Genomic DNA, 19,651 nt, shown 5'->3' on the forward strand with positions numbered 1-19,651 from the left:
ATGTGATAAAAATTTGTCTTTTAGGAGCTGCTGCTATACAGATAAGTGTTTTTCAGCATCTGTTTCTAGATGACTCAGAACACCGACTTATGAGCTGTAGCAGAAAGAATATTACAGCCCGAGACTACAGTCTCCAAAATCAATACGGATAAAAGCAGAAGTCCTATTGAAAATTACTGTATATAACAAAATTGATATGATATCTCTAAACAATGTCAATAAAATAGTAACCTACTTAGAAGGAAACAGTTTTACGAGCCCACATTAGCTTTTAAAAGAAGGATTTATAGCAAATTACAGTAACCATTATATGGAATACAGTCCTTGCAGAATGAGCCCGGTGCGGTGGAGAGTCAGTCCACAACAGCTTCCATTCAAAGGATATTGAATCACTTTATCAGCTTGTAACAAAAGCTCCCCTGAAGCATACAAGAGCCTTGACTTCAAAAACAGATCCACGGAGAAGATTCACTCTAAAAATGATAAGCTAAATAACAGCATAAAGAATTCATGTAAGGTTATATGCAGTATCATTGCAGAACAGTTTTGCCATAAGGAAATACGGATTGAGAGAAATTTCTTTTTCATTTCGACTTCCATTTCAGATTTTTTTTTTTTTAAATTGAGTATCAGCCACTATCTGTGCTCACTAAACTTAAGTTTTACTCCCATGTAATAAGTTTCAAGTTTCATGGTTTTTTGATTAATCACTTAATCGTATTTCTAAGCGATGCACAATTTAAAATTACAATAACTGGGAGACAATACAATACAAAACTATGTATAACGACATAAGGGATTAAAAGTTTAACTTAACAAACTCATAGACACAAGGAAAGAAGGGAGGTGAAATACAAAATCAATATAGGAAAGTAGAACAAAAAAGGAAAAGTACAAAAAGGGAAATCAAATAAAAGTTATAATATGATACAATAAAAATAATTTGACCTATGAACTGTTTAGTTAATTACCAAAGGCATCTCTAAAGAGAAAAGTTTTTAAATTACTTTTGAATTTCTCCAGATTGCGCTCTTCCCTTAAATAAATGGGAAGGGCGTTCCAAGTTTGAGGTGCGGTAACAGAGAAAATAAATTGCCGTCTTGTGTTAATAACCTTAAGAGATGGAATTGTTAGTAAATTCTGTTCGTTGGATTTCAATGTTCTATGTGAAGAATAAGGAATTAATAATTTATATATAAATGCTGGAGTTTTATTAAGGAGAGATTTGAAAGTGAGTATGCATAGTTTGTATGTTATCCGGTGGGTAACTGGAAGCCAGTGCGCCTTTTTTAGAAGGGAAATTACATGATCAAACTTCCTAGTTTTAGTTATAAGCTTAATAGAAAATGTGTGTGTAGGAAGAGGCCTCAGTAACGGAGCCCACGCACAGTCGTATTCACAGACTGAGATGTTCGGCGTGGTTGTGCTGCTCCCTGACTCCAATCATTGGCCTTCTTCCTATTTTTATGCGTGTATTCTATCCATAATTACTCAATGATAAATATACTAAAAGTAGGTATTCTTATTAATATCATCTAAATAAATATCTTTTTTTCTTTTTACAATATGTCTACACTCTTTCATCTAGTTTCATTCAATAGAGACTGAACTGACAAAAATTTCAGACAAATCTGGTTTAGCTGTCGTTAAATACTTTGGTAATGGAAAAAGTACTTAGCTTTTAACAGTGCTTGTGTATCGGAAAGCTAAGTACTTTTTCCATTACCAAAGTATTTAACGACAGCTAAACCAGATTTGTCTGAAATTTTTGTCAGTTCAGTCTCTATTGAATGAAACTAGATGAAAGAGTGTAGACATATTGTAAAAAGAAAAAAAGATATTTATTTAGATGATATTAATAAGAATACCTACTTTTAGTATATTTATCATTGAGTAATTATGGATAGAATACACGCATAAAAATAGGAAGAAGGCCAATGATTGGAGTCAGGGAGCAGCACAACCACGCCGAACATCTCAGTCTGTGAATACGACTGTGCGTGGGCTCCGTTACTGAGGCCTCTTCCTACACACACATTTTCTAGTATAGAAGTGATATACACTTTTTCATATATATGGGAATATTGTGAGAATTAATATTTTGTGATATTTTTCCCATTAGGGGACTATACCTTAGTGTAGTAAGCATGACTAAAAATTACGCCAGGTGTACACCTGACAGGGCCTCCGCGTGTGCGGATCACCGGACTTGATGAACCGAAGGTCTGATCCGGGGATGGTGCTTCTTATGTTCTTAAATATTTCTGCTTCAGAAGGGTGATGGATACATGGAATGGCCTTTGGGTGGAAAATGGAGACAATTAAGTTCATTAACTCATCCTGGAAAAAGTGCTACATACCTCATTGCTGAATATCACTACGGTCATCTTCAAAGTACTCCCCTTCGGAAGTTATGCAACGACACCAGCGCCTAGTCCATCCATCAAAGCAATTTTGGAATTCTTTTTCTGGAATGCCCATCAGAGCTGCCGTTGTATTACCCTTCACGTCCTGAATGTCATCAAAATGTCTTCCTTTCAATATTTCCTTTATCTTTGGGTAGAGAAAAAAAGTCATTGGGAACCAGATCAGGTGAGTAGGCTGGCTAAAAAAAAAGCGCCATGTGAGCTGGTGCATTGTCATGATGGAAGAGCCATGAGTTGGCAAAAAAGTTCAGGTTGTTTTCGTCTTTTTCACGCAGCCTTTTCAGCACTTTTAAATAGTAAACTTGGTTAACTGTCTGTCCAGTTGGTATAAATTCCTAATGAACAATCCCTCTGATATCAAAAAAAGGTTAGCAACATTGTTTTAACTTTGGTTTGGACGGGCAGAACTTTTTTGGTCGTGGAGAATTGGCTGACTTCCATTGTGTACTTTGACGCTTTGTTTCAGGGTTGTATTGGTACACATACTTCACTACCAGTGATAGAATTGATCTGAGGGGGAAACATAGCCGTATAAATCAATATAGATAGAATAAAACGCATTGTTGATGTGCTTTGCAGGATATCACAATCATCCAGTCAAAAAAAACCCCAAAATAACAGAAAATTATAAGCACAAAAAAGTGGAGAAAAACAGACCTCATACACAGACAGCTGGGACAATACAGTACCCTAAGCCGTCTGTATCATCATTGGTCTAAAAAAAAAAAACTCCACACATACATATCTCATAAGTCTCTCATACATTCAATGGACTTTTATTTCCAGACAGGATAATAATTACGATTTCCACTACATAAGACACTGAGGGGCTCATAATCGAAACAGAAATATGTCTAAAAACCGGCCTAAATTGGCACTTGGATGATCAGTAACACAAGTTGTCCAAGTGTCGATATTTGAACTGGGTTTTAGACGTATCTAAAAATGACATAGGCCTTCACAGTGCTGCTGTACGCCCAGAGCTAAAAGGGGCGATTCAGGAGGAGTGTTGAGGGCGGGATTTGGGCGGGACGTGGGCCGTCCTAGACTTAGTCATACTGCATGTATAACTGAAATTTTTACAACACTGCCTAGATGGAACTTGGATGTTGTGACTTAAGCCATCTAAAACCAGGTCTAAATCCACAGAAGGTATTCAAAGTGACCAGATAACCACTGCAGACACAAAGTACAGACCCCCCACACACTGCCCCAGTGATCACTGACCCCCACCCCATAAAAATGGTAATAACAACTTTACATATCTGCCTCCAGAACATTAGCACCTGGCAGCCTGGCATAGGAAAGCCTAGTAGAGCTGCACAGAGGTGGCTTAAGTAGTCTTGGGGGTGCGTTAGTGAACCATGGAGAGAAGGACCCAGGCCCGTAAGCTTCTCTAATCACTGCATTCATGGTGAAACATGTGCACCCTCCAAAAACCCCCAAAACATAAGAACACAAGAAATGCCTTCACCGGATCAGACCCTAGGTCCATCCATTCCGGCGACCCGCACATGCGGAGGCCAATCCCGGTGTTCCCTGCTAAAGACCTTGTTTACCCATATCCCTCAATGTGTTTTGCAAGAAGGTGTGCATCCAACTTGCCCTTGAATCCTAGAATGGTGGTCTCCGACACAACCTCTTCTGGGAGAGCATTCCAAGCGTCCAACACTCGCTGTGAGAAACAGAACTTTCTGATATTTGTCCTGGGCCTGTTGAATTGCCATATAAGTGGCACCTTAGGCCATAAGGGCTATTTGGGTGGTAGACAGCTAGGTCTAGTAGGTTCTGGGGGGGTTCACCATGACCTATAAGAGAGTTGGGGTGAGATGTTTATGTGGCACCCTTTTTGTGAAGTTCACAGCCGTGCCCTGTAAGGTACCCCATTAGTCTAGTGCAATGTTTGGGTGGCCAGTCCATCACTTTGCTGACCCCGCCCACGTTCAAAAGGTCTTGTTCTGGGCGTTTTTGACTTGGACAAATTTTTGGATGAGAATGGGGTATAACGATGTACGACTTAGCGGTCTAGATGGTCAAATGGCTGGTCGTCCAACTAGACGATTTTCAGGAAAAAAAATATTTTGGATGTATTTTTCGGGAATGGGCATTTTATTTAGCCGACATTGGGCGACTAGCAACTTAGGCCAAAAACGGGCTTAGACGTTTCTTTTGATTATGCCCCTCCATGTCAATGGCTACAGCTGGATAAAATGCATATGGAGTATAACATTCAAAAAACTTTTTAAAAAAATAGAGCAGGAATAGAACTTATCTGAAGATAATCTGTCTGTGGCAATCCATTTCTTTTTCTTCTTCAATAACTACCACAGCAAGCTTCTTCTGAGAGAAAGTACTCCTGTTTCACACCATCAACGGAGCTACATCAGGGGAAATTTCAGCACAACCATCGCTCATAAATCCAGGATGTGTAGTAGCGTGGAAGTTTGTTACAATCCTGGATTCATACAGTAATTACCCTGGGTCTCACTTAACCTGAGATAGTTCAACCAAAAATATGAATGCACTCCCTTTAACTTAATTGTGCATTTAGCAGGAAACTTTAAAAAGGAAATCATCTCCCAACTCCACCACTTTTTGACATAATGCCAGAAAAGTTGCATTTATCCTGAGTTTCCCCAGTTCCTGACCATAAACAGAACATCCTTATTGTGGAAAAAGAGAGAACACCTCAACTTCTATCCAGCTGTAATACAAAAGTAGCCCTTTCAAATTGGAAGTCTTGTGAAGACTCTATTAACTCAGTTTCTTCCAAAATGTTCACTCCTATTCTCTCCTCTAGAGTCACTTCAATGCTCTCCATCCCTCGTTACAGTGGGGTAAGAAGTAGGCCAGCAAATATGGAGAAAACATAACATAACAAATTTATTTGTGTACCACAATACCTCGCGGATCTGTGCGGTTTACAATAAAATAAAATTAAACTAAACAAACACCACAAAGCATAAACACATTCCAAAAATTTGACAAATAACTTTTTCAAAGGTTTCCTAAAATGTACATAAGAAGAGTAATCAAGAATGAGATGATTAAGCTCTTTGTCCCTAATTGTAGCTTGGTATGAGAACAGTCTTTGAAGATATCTTTTATGTGTGCAACCCTTAACAGGCGGAAACACAAACAATGTAGAAATACACACAGAACGTCTTGGATTAGCAAATACAAAATGATCGATGAGATAAGGTGCAATAAGTCCATTCAGCACCTTATAACAAATGCATTCAAATTTTAAAAAACACTCTAGGCTCTATAGCAGTATCTCTCAAACTTTCTCGAGCCAGGGCACACTGACGGTAGTAGCCACGGCTTGAGGCACCCAGAAGTGCACGGACGTCACTTTGATGACATCACGCACATGCATGACATCATCACGCATCTGCATGACATCATCACGTCGACATCCACACATGTGCAGAGGCCCTCCAAATGGGCCCTCAGATGCCAGTGTTTCTGAACGACTTCAAGCTAAGTACCCCCTAAGTCTAACAAATATCAACTGAGTCCCCCAACCACAGACCTCCCTAGGCCCAGATCCCACCCCCTTTACTAATTGTAATGCAATTTTTTTCCATTCATTTTTCATATACACAAAATTTGCGCAGCAGATATAAATTCTCAAAACTGACACATTTCAATCACTATATTTAAAATAAAATCATTTTACCTACCGGCGATCCTCTGCAGGCTGCTGTAATTAGCTTTAAAGGTGAGATCGGGAGGCCAGGGGGGAAGCTGAAAGACACTAGAAAGAAGGGGGGAAAATGCAGGCCTTCAGCGACTCGGGCAGCGCTGGCATTGTACCGCGTACGGAAGTTATCTTCCTCCTCAGTGTGCCGCGGCACACTTGGAATCTCAAAAGGCACACGAGTGTGCCTTGGCACACAGTTTGAGATACACTGTTCTACGGTAATAAGGCATTACATGGTCTGATTTCTTCAACCTGAAAATCAGGCGAACAGCAGTATTCTGCATAATACGAAATTTGTGTAGGTTTTTTTGATAACCTGCAAAATAAACAATGGGCTCCTTTTACTAGGCTGCGATATCGTTTTTAGCGCATGTTAAATATTAGCGCGCACTAAGCCCCGTGCTACGCGGAAAAAACTAACGCCAGCTTTATGGAGGCGTTAGCGTGTAGCGCGCATGGCAATATAGCGCGCGCTAAGTGCACGCTAAAACCGCTATCGCAGCTTGGTAAAAGGAGCCCAATATTGCAGTAGTCCAAAGTACTTAGAATTAAGGAATGAACTGACGACAGTGTGAAAGAAGTCGTATCATAATATGATCTAATAGTTCTCGGTTTCTGTAATGTATAAAAAACATTTTCGAACTACAGAATCAGTAGGAGCAGTTATTGACAAGTTGTGATCCAAGATATTTTAGAACCTCTAAAATATTTATTTAACCTATCTATAGTTGTTATCAGATAAATTTATAGGAAATTAATACATCTCAAACTGCAATTTTTTCCAAGTCGTTCCATAAATGGTGGTTAGCCTTAATCAAGGCAACAATCACTACACTCACACCTTCTACAGATGCAACTGTTGTCCCTTATTCTTGTTAGTTGTTTCATGATTAGTTAACTCAAGCAAGGTTGCATCACTGAGGCACACACTTCACCAGAGACATTTCCATATGAAAGATAATTGACATATTGCTCCCAAAAAATATTTGCTGGAATATCAGGTTTAGGCTCCAAAACAAGCTGCACTGAATTGGGCAATGAAGCAGTTAATTTCTCTATCACCGCTGATTCTGTTACCACCACTGCCCCTTAGGAAGGTCTCACCTTACCCCAGCTGCAAACTCAGCATATTTGCACTTACCTTTTCTTCCAAAAAGCCTCAACCTGGTGCTGATATTATTACTCTGATGTCATCAGAAGATGCTAAGGGTAGCAAGGGCCCATGTCAGCCACAGTTGCTGTCTTTGGTTGCGAAGGAGATCTTCCCTCCAAACTCAAGCACTGGAGCTGAGTAAGCTCTCTACTAAACCTCTCATGACTTCTGGTCTTCAAAACTGACTCCCATGTTAGATAAAGCTGTCAATCAGTTTAAGATCTGGAGTAGATGCATAAGGATAAGTCCTGACCCGAGCTTTCTTCTTCCCCATATAATAATAGAACATCAAACAAAGTTTAATTAGCGGAGTTTAGGGATAACATAAGAACATAAGAAATGCCTCCGCTGGGTCAGACCTGAGGTCCATTGTGCCCAGCAGTCCCCTCACGCGGTGGCCCAACAGGTCCAGGACCTGTGCAGTAATCCTCTATCTATACCCCTCTATCCCCTTTTCCAGCAGGAAATTGTCCAATCCTTTCTTAAACCCCAGTACCGTACTCTGCCCTATTACGCCCTCTGGAAGCGCATTCCAGGGGTCCACCACATGTTGGGTAAAGAAGAACTTCCTAGCATTCGTTTTGAATCTGTCCCCTTTCAACTTTTCTGAATGCCCTCTTGTTCTTTTATTTTTCGAAAGTTTGAAGAATCTGTCCCTCTCTACTCTCTCTATGCCCTTCATGATCTTATAAGTCTCTATTATATCCCCTCTAAGTCTCCTCTTCTCCAGGGAAAAGAGTCCCAGTTCCTCCAATCTTTCTCTATCTATCTATCTCTATTTCTGTCTCTCTCCCTTTCTCTCTCTCTCTATATTTCTCTCTTTCTCCCTTTCTCTTTCTACTCTCTCTATGCCCTTCATGATCTTGTAAGTCTCTAACACATCCCCTCTAAGTCTCCTCTTCTCCAGGGAAAAGAGACCCAGTTTCTTCAATCTCTCAGCGTATGAAAGGTTTTCCATCCCCTTTATCAGAGGCGTCGTTCTCCTCTGAACTCTCTCGAGTAACACCATATCCTTCTTAAGGTACGGCAACCAATATTGGATGCAGTACTCCAGATACGGACGCACCATCGCCCGGTACAGCGGCAGGATAACTTCTTTTGTTCTGGTAGTAATACCCTTCTTGATTATACCTAGCATTCTATTTGCTCTTTTAGCGGCCGCTGCACACTGTGCCGTCGGCTTCATTGTCATGTCCACCATTGCCCCCAAGCCATCTTGACTCCTTGATCTAGATCATTTTCTAAAATACTACTGTAATCATACATGACCCAACCTAGACATCTCAATTTCTATTTCTGAATCTGTTTAAAATGGGACTGCCTATCTTTTAGTGCTATTATATTCTTTATTATTTTGACTAGCAGAACACATACTTCAATTTAAATGGAAATCATTAGAAACAGCAGCTTACCAAAGACTTGACCTTTCAGGTAATTGTACCAGTACAAAAATACCTTGTCTTATTTTGTATCTTTGAGTTTCTTATGAATTCATGTTTTAATCAAAAATTATACTGACAGCTGGTGAGACTGTATACAAGGAGTTGTATCCCTGTGGGAATTCTGTGTAAAAAAACCAAACAAACACATTCTGCATACATTTAGATTTCTACAAACTTTCTAATTCTTTTTGTATACTGTATAATCCCTTCCATGCATCATAAGGCATGCCCCCTCACCCCCCAAACTTTCTGTCTTCTCCAACTCAACTCTCCTGAGCCTTTCTTCCATGCTGTCTTCCTCTCCCGGCTTCCTATGCCCCTTAGGAATTTTTCCCTCTCTTCTCCCTGTTCTCTCTCTCCCTACCTCTAGCAAGTTCCCAGCACTCTCCCTACCCCCAGCTTTCTCTTCGCAGTCCCTCCCCCCAGTAGGATCCCAATGTTCTCTGTCCTTCAGCTCTCTGTTTCTGTTCTTCACAGTTCTCTCCTTACCCTACAGCTAGACCCTCTTCTCTCATTCTCACCCCTTCTTCTCCAATGACACCTCCTAACTCTGGTTCTGTTTTCCATTGTTGCCCTCCAGCTCCTCCTCAGCTTTTTGTCCCCTTTGTTCTGATCATATGTCAAGAGGAGAGAAAGAAGCGAATGACTGCACATTGGGCCAATCATCCTCCTCTGGCACCCAGGGCCTGCTCTGGTTTGAATTACAAGAGCAGAGGAGAGGAGGAGGAGGAGGGGGTGGTCCAGTGTACAAATCAGTCTGCTCCTTCACTTAACCCTTTATATGGCATGGTTGCTCAGAAGCAACATGTGTTTTCTGTGGCTCTTATGGGAGATCTGTATCTCCAAATGCCTGTTACTTGGCACCGTTGCTCCCATTCAACATAGAGTTACATAAAGCAGTCGTTTCACAAGCTGCCCATTAAAGGGTTAAGGGAGGAGGAGGTTTGATTGGAGGGAGGGAATTGAACAAATGGTAATACGGCAGCAGGTCCCTGAACGCAGCTACTTCTGGTCGATGGGTCAAATTGTGTGAAATGGATTTGTAGATATTCCTTGTTAATGAGCTTCTATACCTACTTTTGCATCACAGAAGCTGGTTAATTATAGATTTCCTGCGTATTGGACCGCATACAAAATTTCATTACAAAGATATCATTTTATCGTTTTTCATAAAAGGTGGCAACAAAATTTTTAAAACTTACAAAATGTTGATATTTTTTTTTTTTTCATTAATGCTTTTTATAGGGTTTGGGTGTGTTTGTGTGTTGCCCACCCCCTCCCCCTTATGTAAAATGATTTCACTTTTCCGTATTGCCCTCACAAATGTTTAGATTTTGGAGGGGGGGGTTTCCCCAATGTTTTTTTTATTAAGTTTTCAAATAATAAACACCAAACAGCAACGTAGTGTACAACAATAAGCAATGAGTACCAACATTCAGCCCACTTCCACTCCCCTCCCTGTCTTCCCCCCCCCCCCAAACAACAACAACTGTAATCACAAAGTGCAATAGAAATATTCCAGTCCAGTGTGTTTCATGCCAGTGGAGATCAAACATTGAGTAAATGTCTGCGAGCTCTGGGAGTCAATGTATTCCAGAAGGGCTCCCAACGAGTACAATACGCTCGCCCCTGCATTGAATCCAATGAAGAATGATACAGACGTTCCATGGAGGCTTGTTGTAACATCAACGTACACCAATGTGCAAGCGTAGGAGAGTCCGAAGAGATCCAACAGTGAAGTATCACTTTCTTCCCCAACAGTATCGCACGATCCAGAACACTCCGAAATCCCTTCGGGGCGGGTCTAGGAAGAGTCTCCAAGGTAAACAACGTAACCGGGCGAAATGTATATTGATAATGCCACATTGTCATTATATGCTGGTGTATATGTTGCCAAAACAGCTGCACCTTCACACAAGACCAAAACTGGTGGCCAAGAGTAGCAGGAGAACATTGGCATTTAAGGCAGCGGTCTGAAGCGCACATTTTCGCCCGATACATATAAGATAGAGATCGGTAAAGCCGTAACAAAAATTATAGTTCATTTCAATCAATGTCACTTGAGGCGTCAAGTGAGCCGCTCTATGAAGCCCTCGCTTAATTATAAGGGCAGAAACCTCACAGGGCAAATCCATGGACCATTTGGTGGCATAAGAGTCTAGATTTTGGAGTTTTAAATCAACACTGCGTCTTCATCCCGGAGGATGTAAGCAGTTAACTCGTGACGCAAAAGCACCAACTGATCAATAGAGCTGCATTTTCCAAGCTGGGCAAAGAAAAGAAAAGAAAAAAAAAAAAGTCATTGTCTAACTTAATTGTATCAAATAAAGACCACCAAATATGGTTCAGCTGTTTCATTCTCATGAATAAGCCTGAATAGAAGCAGATCACTGCAGCTGAATGTGATCACAAAGGAGCAGAGAATTGAAATGGACATCTGTATTACCAACAGCAGGAATTAGCCAGAAAAAAATGCACCCATTTACACAATATTGTGCATCATCAGTCAGTTTCACTTTGCTGTGAATTGACAGAATTCCACACTAAGCAAAATTTCAATTGTATTAGTTACCGTGTTTGTTATATGCTGGTTCCATTTATTTATTTATTGTATTTTTAATTTCTTAGAATACTGCCTGCCAGCCCAAAAGCTATTGAAACAGTGTACATTCTAGTATCTTAGGTATTTTTCGGTCCCTGGAGGGCTAACAGTCTAATCCCCTCTTTTACAAAGCCACACTAATGGCTGCTACGCGTCAAAAGCCCCAAAGTGCTTTAAATCTCTATGGGCTTCGGGGCGCTTACCGCAGATAAGGGGGGGGGGGGAAAGTTTGTAGCTGGGGCAATGAAAGGCTAAATGACTTGGCCCCAGATCTCAAGGAGCTGCCGTTGGATTTGAGCTGTTGCTCTAACCAGCGTTTCATCCACTCAAACCCAAAGTATTTGTCAAACATTCTCTCAACCACAGCCCTTCGGTTACTGAATAAATAGTTTCTAATACTTTTAAAGCTTCAGCGGAGCCACTTAGCGCTCAAACCATCTCATCGGGCTAAGCTTTACTCTCCCAATTCATCATTAACTTCTTTTAACTATATAGCTTATCCTTGCAAAACTTTTATACATATCTAGATTTCAAGCATAATTTTTTTGTTTTCACTTATCTTTAAATATTCATGTCATCGGTCCAGAGGAAGGCTACTAAAATGGTGCGTGGTCTTTGTCACGAGGCGTATGCGGACAGAATTAAAGATCTCAATCTGTATACTTTGGAGGAAAGGAGGGACAGGGGAGATATGATAGAGACATCCAAATGTGCATGAGTCGACTCTCTTTCATTTGAAAGGAAACTCTGCAATGAGAGTGCGTAGGATGAAGTTAAGAGGTGATAGAAAGGGCGGTAGATGCGTGGAACAGTCTCCCGGAAGAGGTGGTGGAGACAGAGACTGTGTCCGAATTCAAGAGGGCCTGGGATAGGCATGTGGGATCTCTCGGAGAGAGAAAGAGATAATGGTTACTGCGGATGGGCAGCTCTATGACCTCACAATGCAGGTGTAAAGAGCCATAGCCAATAGAAAGAGGAGATGCAAATGTTAAGAGCCTTAGCCAATAGGGAGAGGAGGAGAAAGTGGATGCTGTGGATGGGTCATTTGGCCTTTTATCTGCCATTATGTTTCTATGTTTCACCAAGATTTGGCTTTATCAAGGATCTCCCCCTTTATTGTGCCATGAAGCTTTAAAAGCATTACAAACTATTTATTCAATACCTGAAGGGCTAAGCACCAATGTTTAGGGCACCAGGAAAGTGCATCCTGAATGCGAACTCTATAAGGTCAATTCTTCACAAACCTATATGGCATATTAGCGTAAGTCATTTTAGTGCCTAACTTTAGGTGTGAATTAAGTTAATCAGGTCAAATAATTTTTATTACTGGCAGGAGCACCTACTTCCAAACCTTGTACATGTGCTCAGTGTGTAATTATGAACAGCACAGCTACAATTCTTCATGCAAGATATAATCATCGGAAGCCTCAGTGGTTACTACTTTCCCATGAGCCACTCTGCCCACGATTCACCTAACTCTTCATAGGCTTCAAATATTGTTTAAAATGCTCATGAAACACACTTTTCGGAATAAAATCTTTCACAATAGGGGCTTAGCTTGAGAAACTGTAAACATATGCACCTGCCAAAGGCTGCTGTAAATGCTTGCACCTGACAACCGTCAGTCCCAGGGATGGAAGCATTCTATAACTCTGCACCTAAATTCTGGGAGTGCCCATAACCCGCCCATGCTCTTCCCATGGCCATGCCCCCTTTGGGATGCATGTGAGATACTAAACTAAACCTTAAGTTTGTATACCGCATCATCTACACAGAAGTAGAGCTCGGCACGGTTTACAGGAATTGATATAGAAAGGAACTACAATGAAAAGTAGAAGGACTTAGGAAAGAGAAGTTTATAGGGACTTAGTATATCGAAGAGGGAGGGGTCATTACATTTTAGAGAAAAGCCAAGTTTTCAAATGTTTTCAGAAGAGTTGGAGGGAGGTCAGGCTCTGAAGCGGGGCAGTAAAGCTGTTCCAGAGTTTGGTGATCCTGAAGAAGAGGGATGTCCCTAATTTTCCTGCATGGGACATGCCTTTTAAAGAGGGGAAGGATAGTTTGAATTTTTGAGTGGATCTGGTGGTGTTGGGATTAGAGGAGTTCCAAGATAGTGGAAAAAGGGGAGGCAGGATGCCGTGTAGAGACTTGAAGGTTAGGCAGGCGCATTTGTAGTGAACCCTAAGGATTACTGGGAGCCAGTGAAGCTTAGACAGAAGCGGGGAGACATGGTCGAATTTGCTTTTTGCGAAGATTAGTTTAGCCGCAGTGTTCTGAATCTGCTGGAGTCTAAGAAAGTTTTTCTTAGTTAGGCTTAGGTAGATGGAGTTATAGTAATCCAGTCTGGAAAGAATGATAGATTGTACGAGGACAGCAAAGTGTTGATGATGGAAGCAGGATCTCACTTTCCTTAACATGTGAAGATAATTAGGTCCGCAAGTTATAGAGTTAGAGTTAGCCAGTAATTAGTAACAATTAATGTTTGTTAAGGCCAATTATAATAATAATAGATTTATTTATATCCCATCATACCTTATTGATTGCTATCACCAATTTAGCCAATTACTTTACCCACCTATATATAATCCCTACTCAAAATTGTATACATAACTTTGGGCAAAATATACAGAATTGGGGGGATTGTGTGTATTGGTGACTTCCCATATGTTCGCATATTGATGACGGCAGATAAAGCCCAGTCTGCCCAATAAAATAAACTGAAAGCATAATGATATGCATAATTGTTTTCTCCTTGCCATTTTCAGGGCACAGGCTGCAGAAGGCACTGGCTTTGCTTCTCAATTACTGGTGTCGCCATCTAATCACTGCTACGCTTGTTTGGTTCTGTGCCTTCCACGCATTTTCTAATTCCATTACTGTTTTCACCTCCACCACCTCATCTAAGAGGACATTCCAGGCATGTACCACCCTCTCAGTGGAATACTACTTCCCGATGTTCGTCCTGAGCTGGCCATCCCGCGATCTAAATTTGATTTCATGAACCTTTGGGATAGCAGTGTGCTGTAATGGTTAATATCGCTTTGTGAAGAGGTACACGATGGAGTGAAATTCCTCTGTAGATTGTGACCAACTCATTTTCAGCCTGTCTTTCGAGCCATACTGCAAATGTGCATTTCCCATGTCCTCTGTTTAAGAAAAAAAAAAAAGGAGACTAATTCTTTTCTTTTATTTGTGAACAAAACAGTGTATCAAAAAGGGAAAACAATAGACTCGGGAGAAGTGGACATCGGGACACAGATTATGCAGACCATTCCACCTGGCTTATTCTGGCGTTTCCAGATAGCAATCCACCATCCTCTATACTTGAAATTTAACATTTCTCTGGCAAAGGACTCCCTTCTAGGCATCTATGGGCGTCGGAATATCCCACCCACGCATACACAGGTAATTTCATTGGTTGGGATCTTTCCCCCCCCTCCCCCCCAATACATATTACAGAATTTGATTGCAATCGCTTGGGTAAATGGAGCCGTGGTTGTTAGAATTTGATGATAAATAATTCTGTATTATATTTTTGATGGGTAGGATAATTCTTAGGTTGGCGTAGCAAAAAGGTGAGTTCTCAACTCTGGGCCTTTTCCAGAGTAATTGACATATGCAAATTAATCTGGCTCTTGGATGGAATGTATTGACCATTCACTGAGAACATCAGGAATCGGTATTAAGAACCCCTGCAATGAAACATATTACAATCTATAAAGAATACATTGTTTCCAAGATCCAGATGGTTACAAACATTCTACACTACTGTGCACTATAATTGACTTGTCAAACAAATGACGCAACATAATTGCTTTTTTTCATGAACAACAATAAGAAATGTTATGGTACTGTAATGGAAAACTATGAAAAATATTTACAGATAATTATACCATTAGAAATTAATCCAGGGAGCTATACAATAATAGTACAAAAATCTGACAGATGTTTGAAGTCTGGAATACTCATTCAATATTTTGAAATATACGGCCAGGGAGTGTGAAGTCTGGTTCTTGTGCCACAGCCGGGACTTGGTTTTCCAGAATTTCTATAAGGACTATTCATAAGACATATTTGCATACAAGTGGTCCAAGAACCAGGTCAATTTGTATAATTTGGTTGCCCTGAAAACTAGGCCTTTGGAGTTGAGAATGACACGGGGACAAATTTGTCTCTGTCCTCACAGGAACTCAATTTCCCCGTCCCATCCCCGTGGGTTTTGTCCCTGCCCCATTCCTGTAAGCTCTGCCTTAACTGCACTTATGATTTTAAAGTGTTTGAGGCTTGTGCAGATGCGGACGGAGCTTAGGCATTGGTGGAATGAGGCATTATGACATCACAATCTGAGCTCTAGAATGTTGCTACTTAGGATTTTAAAGTGTTTGAGGCTTGTGCAGATGAAGACGGAGCTTAGGCATTGGTGGAATGAGGCATTATGACATCACAAGCTGAGCTCTAGAATGTTGCTACTTAGGATTTTAAAGTGTTTGAGGCTTGTGCAGATGAGGACGGAGCTTAGGCATTGGTGGAATGAGGCATTATGACATCACAATCTGAGCTCTAGAATGTTGCTACTTAGGATTTTAAAGTGTTTGAGGCTTGTGCAGATGAGGACGGAGCTTAGGCATTGGTGGAATGAGGCATTATGACATCACAATCTGAGCTCTAGAATGTTGCTACTTATGATTTTAAAGTGTTTGAGGCTTGTGCAGATGAGGACGGAGCTTAGGCATTGGTGGAATGAGGCATTATGACATCACAGTTTGAGCTCTAGAATGTTGCTACTTAGGATTTTAAAGTGTTTGAGGCTTGTGCAGATGAGGACGGAGCTTAGGCATTGGTGGAATGAGGCATTATGACATCACAATCTGAGCTCTAGAATGTTGCTACTTAGGATTTTAAAGTGTTTGAGGCTTGTGCAGATGAAGACGGAGCTTAGGCATTGGTGGAATGAGGCATTATGACATCACAGTTTGAGCTCTAGAATGTTGCTACTTAGGATTTTAAAGTGTTTGAGGCTTGTGCAGATGAGGACGGAGCTTAGGCATTGGTGGAATGAGGCATTATGACATCACAATCTGAGCTCTAGAATGTTGCTACTTAGGATTTTAAAGTGTTTGAGGCTTGTGCAGATGAGGACGGAGCTTAGGCATTGGTGGAATGAGGCATTATGACATCACAATCTGAGCTCTAGAATGTTGCTACTTAGGATTTTAAAGTGTTTGAGGCTTGTGCAGATGAAGACGGAGCTTAGGCATTGGTGGAATGAGGCATTATGACATCACAGTTTGAGCTCTAGAATGTTGCTACTTAGGATTTTAAAGTGTTTGAGGCTTGTGCAGATGAGGACGGAGCTTAGGCATTGGTGGAATGAGGCATTATGACATCACAATCTGAGCTCTAGAATGTTGCTACTTATGATTTTAAAGTGTTTGAGGCTTGTGCAGATGAGGACGGAGCTTAGGCATTGGTGGAATGAGGCATTATGACATCACAATCTGAGCTCTAGAATGTTGCTACTTAGGATTTTAAAGTGTTTGAGGCTTGTGCAGATGAAGACGGAGCTTAGGCATTGGTGGAATGAGGCATTATGACATCACAGTTTGAGCTCTAGAATGTTGCTACTTAGGATTTTAAAGTGTTTGAGGCTTGTGCAGATGAGGACGGAGCTTAGGCATTGGTGGAATGAGGCATTATGACATCACAATCTGAGCTCTAGAATGTTGCTACTTATGATTTTAAAGTGTTCGAGGCTTGTGCAGATGAGGACGGAGCTTAGGCATTGGTGGAATGAGGCATTATGACATCACAATCTGAGCTCTAGAATGTTGCTACTTAGGATTTTAAAGTGTTTGAGGCTTGTGCAGATGAAGACGGAGCTTAGGCATTGGTGGAATGAGGCATTATGACATCACAGTTTGAGCTCTAGAATGTTGCTACTTAGGATTTTAAAGTGTTTGAGGCTTGTGCAGATGAGGACGGAGCTTAGGCATTGGTGGAATGAGGCATTATGACATCACAATCTGAGCTCTAGAATGTTGCTACTTATGATTTTAAAGTGTTCGAGGCTTGTGCAGATGAGGACGGAGCTTAGGCATTGGTGGAATGAGGCATTATGACATCACAATCTGAGCTCTAGAATGTTGCTACTTATGATTTTAAAGTGTTTGAGGCTTGTGCAGATGAGGACGGAGCTTAGGCATTGGTGGAATGAGGCATTATGACATCACAATCTGAGCTCTAGAATGTTGCTACTTAGGATTTTAAAGTGTTTGAGGCTTGTGCAGATGAAGACGGAGCTTAGGCATTGGTGGAATGAGGCATTATGACATCACAGTTTGAGCTCTAGAATGTTGCTACTTAGGATTTTAAAGTGTTTGAGGCTTGTGCAGATGAGGACGGAGCTTAGGCATTGGTGGAATGAGGCATTATGACATCACAATCTGAGCTCTAGAATGTTGCTACTTATGATTTTAAAGTGTTCGAGGCTTGTGCAGATGAGGACGGAGCTTAGGCATTGGTGGAATGAGGCATTATGACATCACAATCTGAGCTCTAGAATGTTGCTACTTATGATTTTAAAGTGAGGCTTGTGCAGATGAGGACGGAGCTTAGGCATTGGTTGGACGAGACATTATGACATCACAATCTGAGCTCTAGAATGTTGCTACTTATGATTTTAAAGTGTTTGAGGCTTGTGCAGATGAGGACGGAGCTTAGGCATTGGTTGGACGAGACATTATGACATCACAATCTGAGCTCTAGAATGTTGCTACTTATGATTTTAAAGTGTTTGAGGCTTGTGCAGATGAGGACGGGGCAGGGACAGGAAAAGAACTCTCAGGGACAGGACTAGAAAATGCGTTCCTGCGGGGAAAGGGAAAAATTTGTCCCCATGTCGTTTTCTACTTTGGAGCACATAAGAACCAGCGCTCACACCATCTGCAGAGATTTTACCAAAGGCCTTGAGTGTCTCTCAGAAGCTCTGTAAAACATCACAAAGACTTATCCCAAATTAATTCAATTTATCTGAAAATGCTGACATCATGTTTCTTTCAAGTTATTTCTAACTCACACATATCAATAAGGTCTGGATACTCTAAACCGCGCCATTGTCGGAAGTCACCTTAACATCAGTTGCCAATCACGTGTCGGTCGCACTGTGGCGCCATTTAGAAAATCTCGCCTTCAGCAAAGCTGTATTGTAGGCCAGGGTTTTCAAGGTCTACATTTTTGGCGCCTACCTTTGACCTGAATCACGCCTCTGGAGGTGCCTGCCAGCTCCTAACACCACTTCCAGGCTTAGCCACACCCACAGCGAAGTTAGGTACCAGTAGGTGCTTCTGGAGGTGCGCTTCTGGTGCCCTTTTTTTAAGTGCTGGTAGACACCTTGAAATTTTTTTAAGTAGTGTTTTAAAATTAATTTAATTTTTCTATACCATTCTCCCAGGGGAGTTCAGAACGGTTTACATGAATTTATTCAGGTACTCAATCATTTTTCCCTGTCTGTCCTGGCGGGCTCACAATCTACCTAATGTACCTGGGGCAATGGGGGGATTAAGTGACTTGCCCAGGGTCACAAGGAGCAGTGTGGGTTTGAACCCACAACCCCAGGGTGCTGAGGCTGTAGCTTTAACCACTGTGCCACACGTTTCCCTCTTAACTTAGGCACCATTTATAGAATATGAGGGGCATAATCAAAGCATCCAGACTTCCAAAAACCTGTCTAAATTGGCACGTGGACATCCTAATCTCCAGGACACCCAAGTGCCGATAATCAGAACTGTCTTTCTGTACGTCTAGCAAGGTGTTCCAGCCTCTGTCCATTCAGAGCACAAGATGAGTGTGGTGGAGGCATTATGGGTGGGATTTGGGCAGTCTCAAGGGGTTAGACATGGACGTCTTGGAGTGATAATCAAACATTTTACAAGACATCCTAGACAGTACTTATACGTTTGGAACTAGACCTGTTTTAGAAGGGTCTAAGTGCCACAAAGGTGCCCAAACTGACCAGCTGACCACTGTATGCCTCAAGGTAAGACAACCCCACAAGGGGGCTGCCCTCATACCCACAGAGACCAGAATACAAAAGTACATACCTGTCTCCAGAACATCAACACCTGGTATAGGAAAGCTTAGCAGAGCTGCACACAGGTGTCCTAAGCAGCCTGGTGCTTGGCCTAGTGAACCATAGAGAGGAGGACCCAGGCCCATAAGCCAATCTAACCACTACATTTAAAGTAAAATATGTGAGCCCACCCAAGCTCTACTATATTGCCATATAGGTGCCAACTGTAGCCATAAGGGCTATTTGGGTTGTAA

At 41.4% G+C, this 19,651-nt stretch overlaps 1 protein-coding gene across 1 annotated transcript in view; it reads left to right on the forward strand.

Moving 5' to 3' along the window:
* The window catches only part of TENM1 (teneurin transmembrane protein 1), a 698,125-nt gene that overhangs the window by 301,615 nt on the left and 376,859 nt on the right, over positions 1-19,651 (forward strand). The window contains exon 7 of the mRNA XM_033947005.1: positions 14,535-14,734. Within this exon, the coding sequence (XP_033802896.1) occupies positions 14,535-14,734 (200 nt within the window). The remainder of the gene's footprint in view (positions 1-14,534; positions 14,735-19,651) is intronic.

Source organism: Geotrypetes seraphini, chromosome 5 (assembly GCF_902459505.1).
Source record: "Geotrypetes seraphini chromosome 5, aGeoSer1.1, whole genome shotgun sequence".
Lineage (NCBI taxonomy): Eukaryota > Metazoa > Chordata > Amphibia > Gymnophiona > Dermophiidae > Geotrypetes > Geotrypetes seraphini.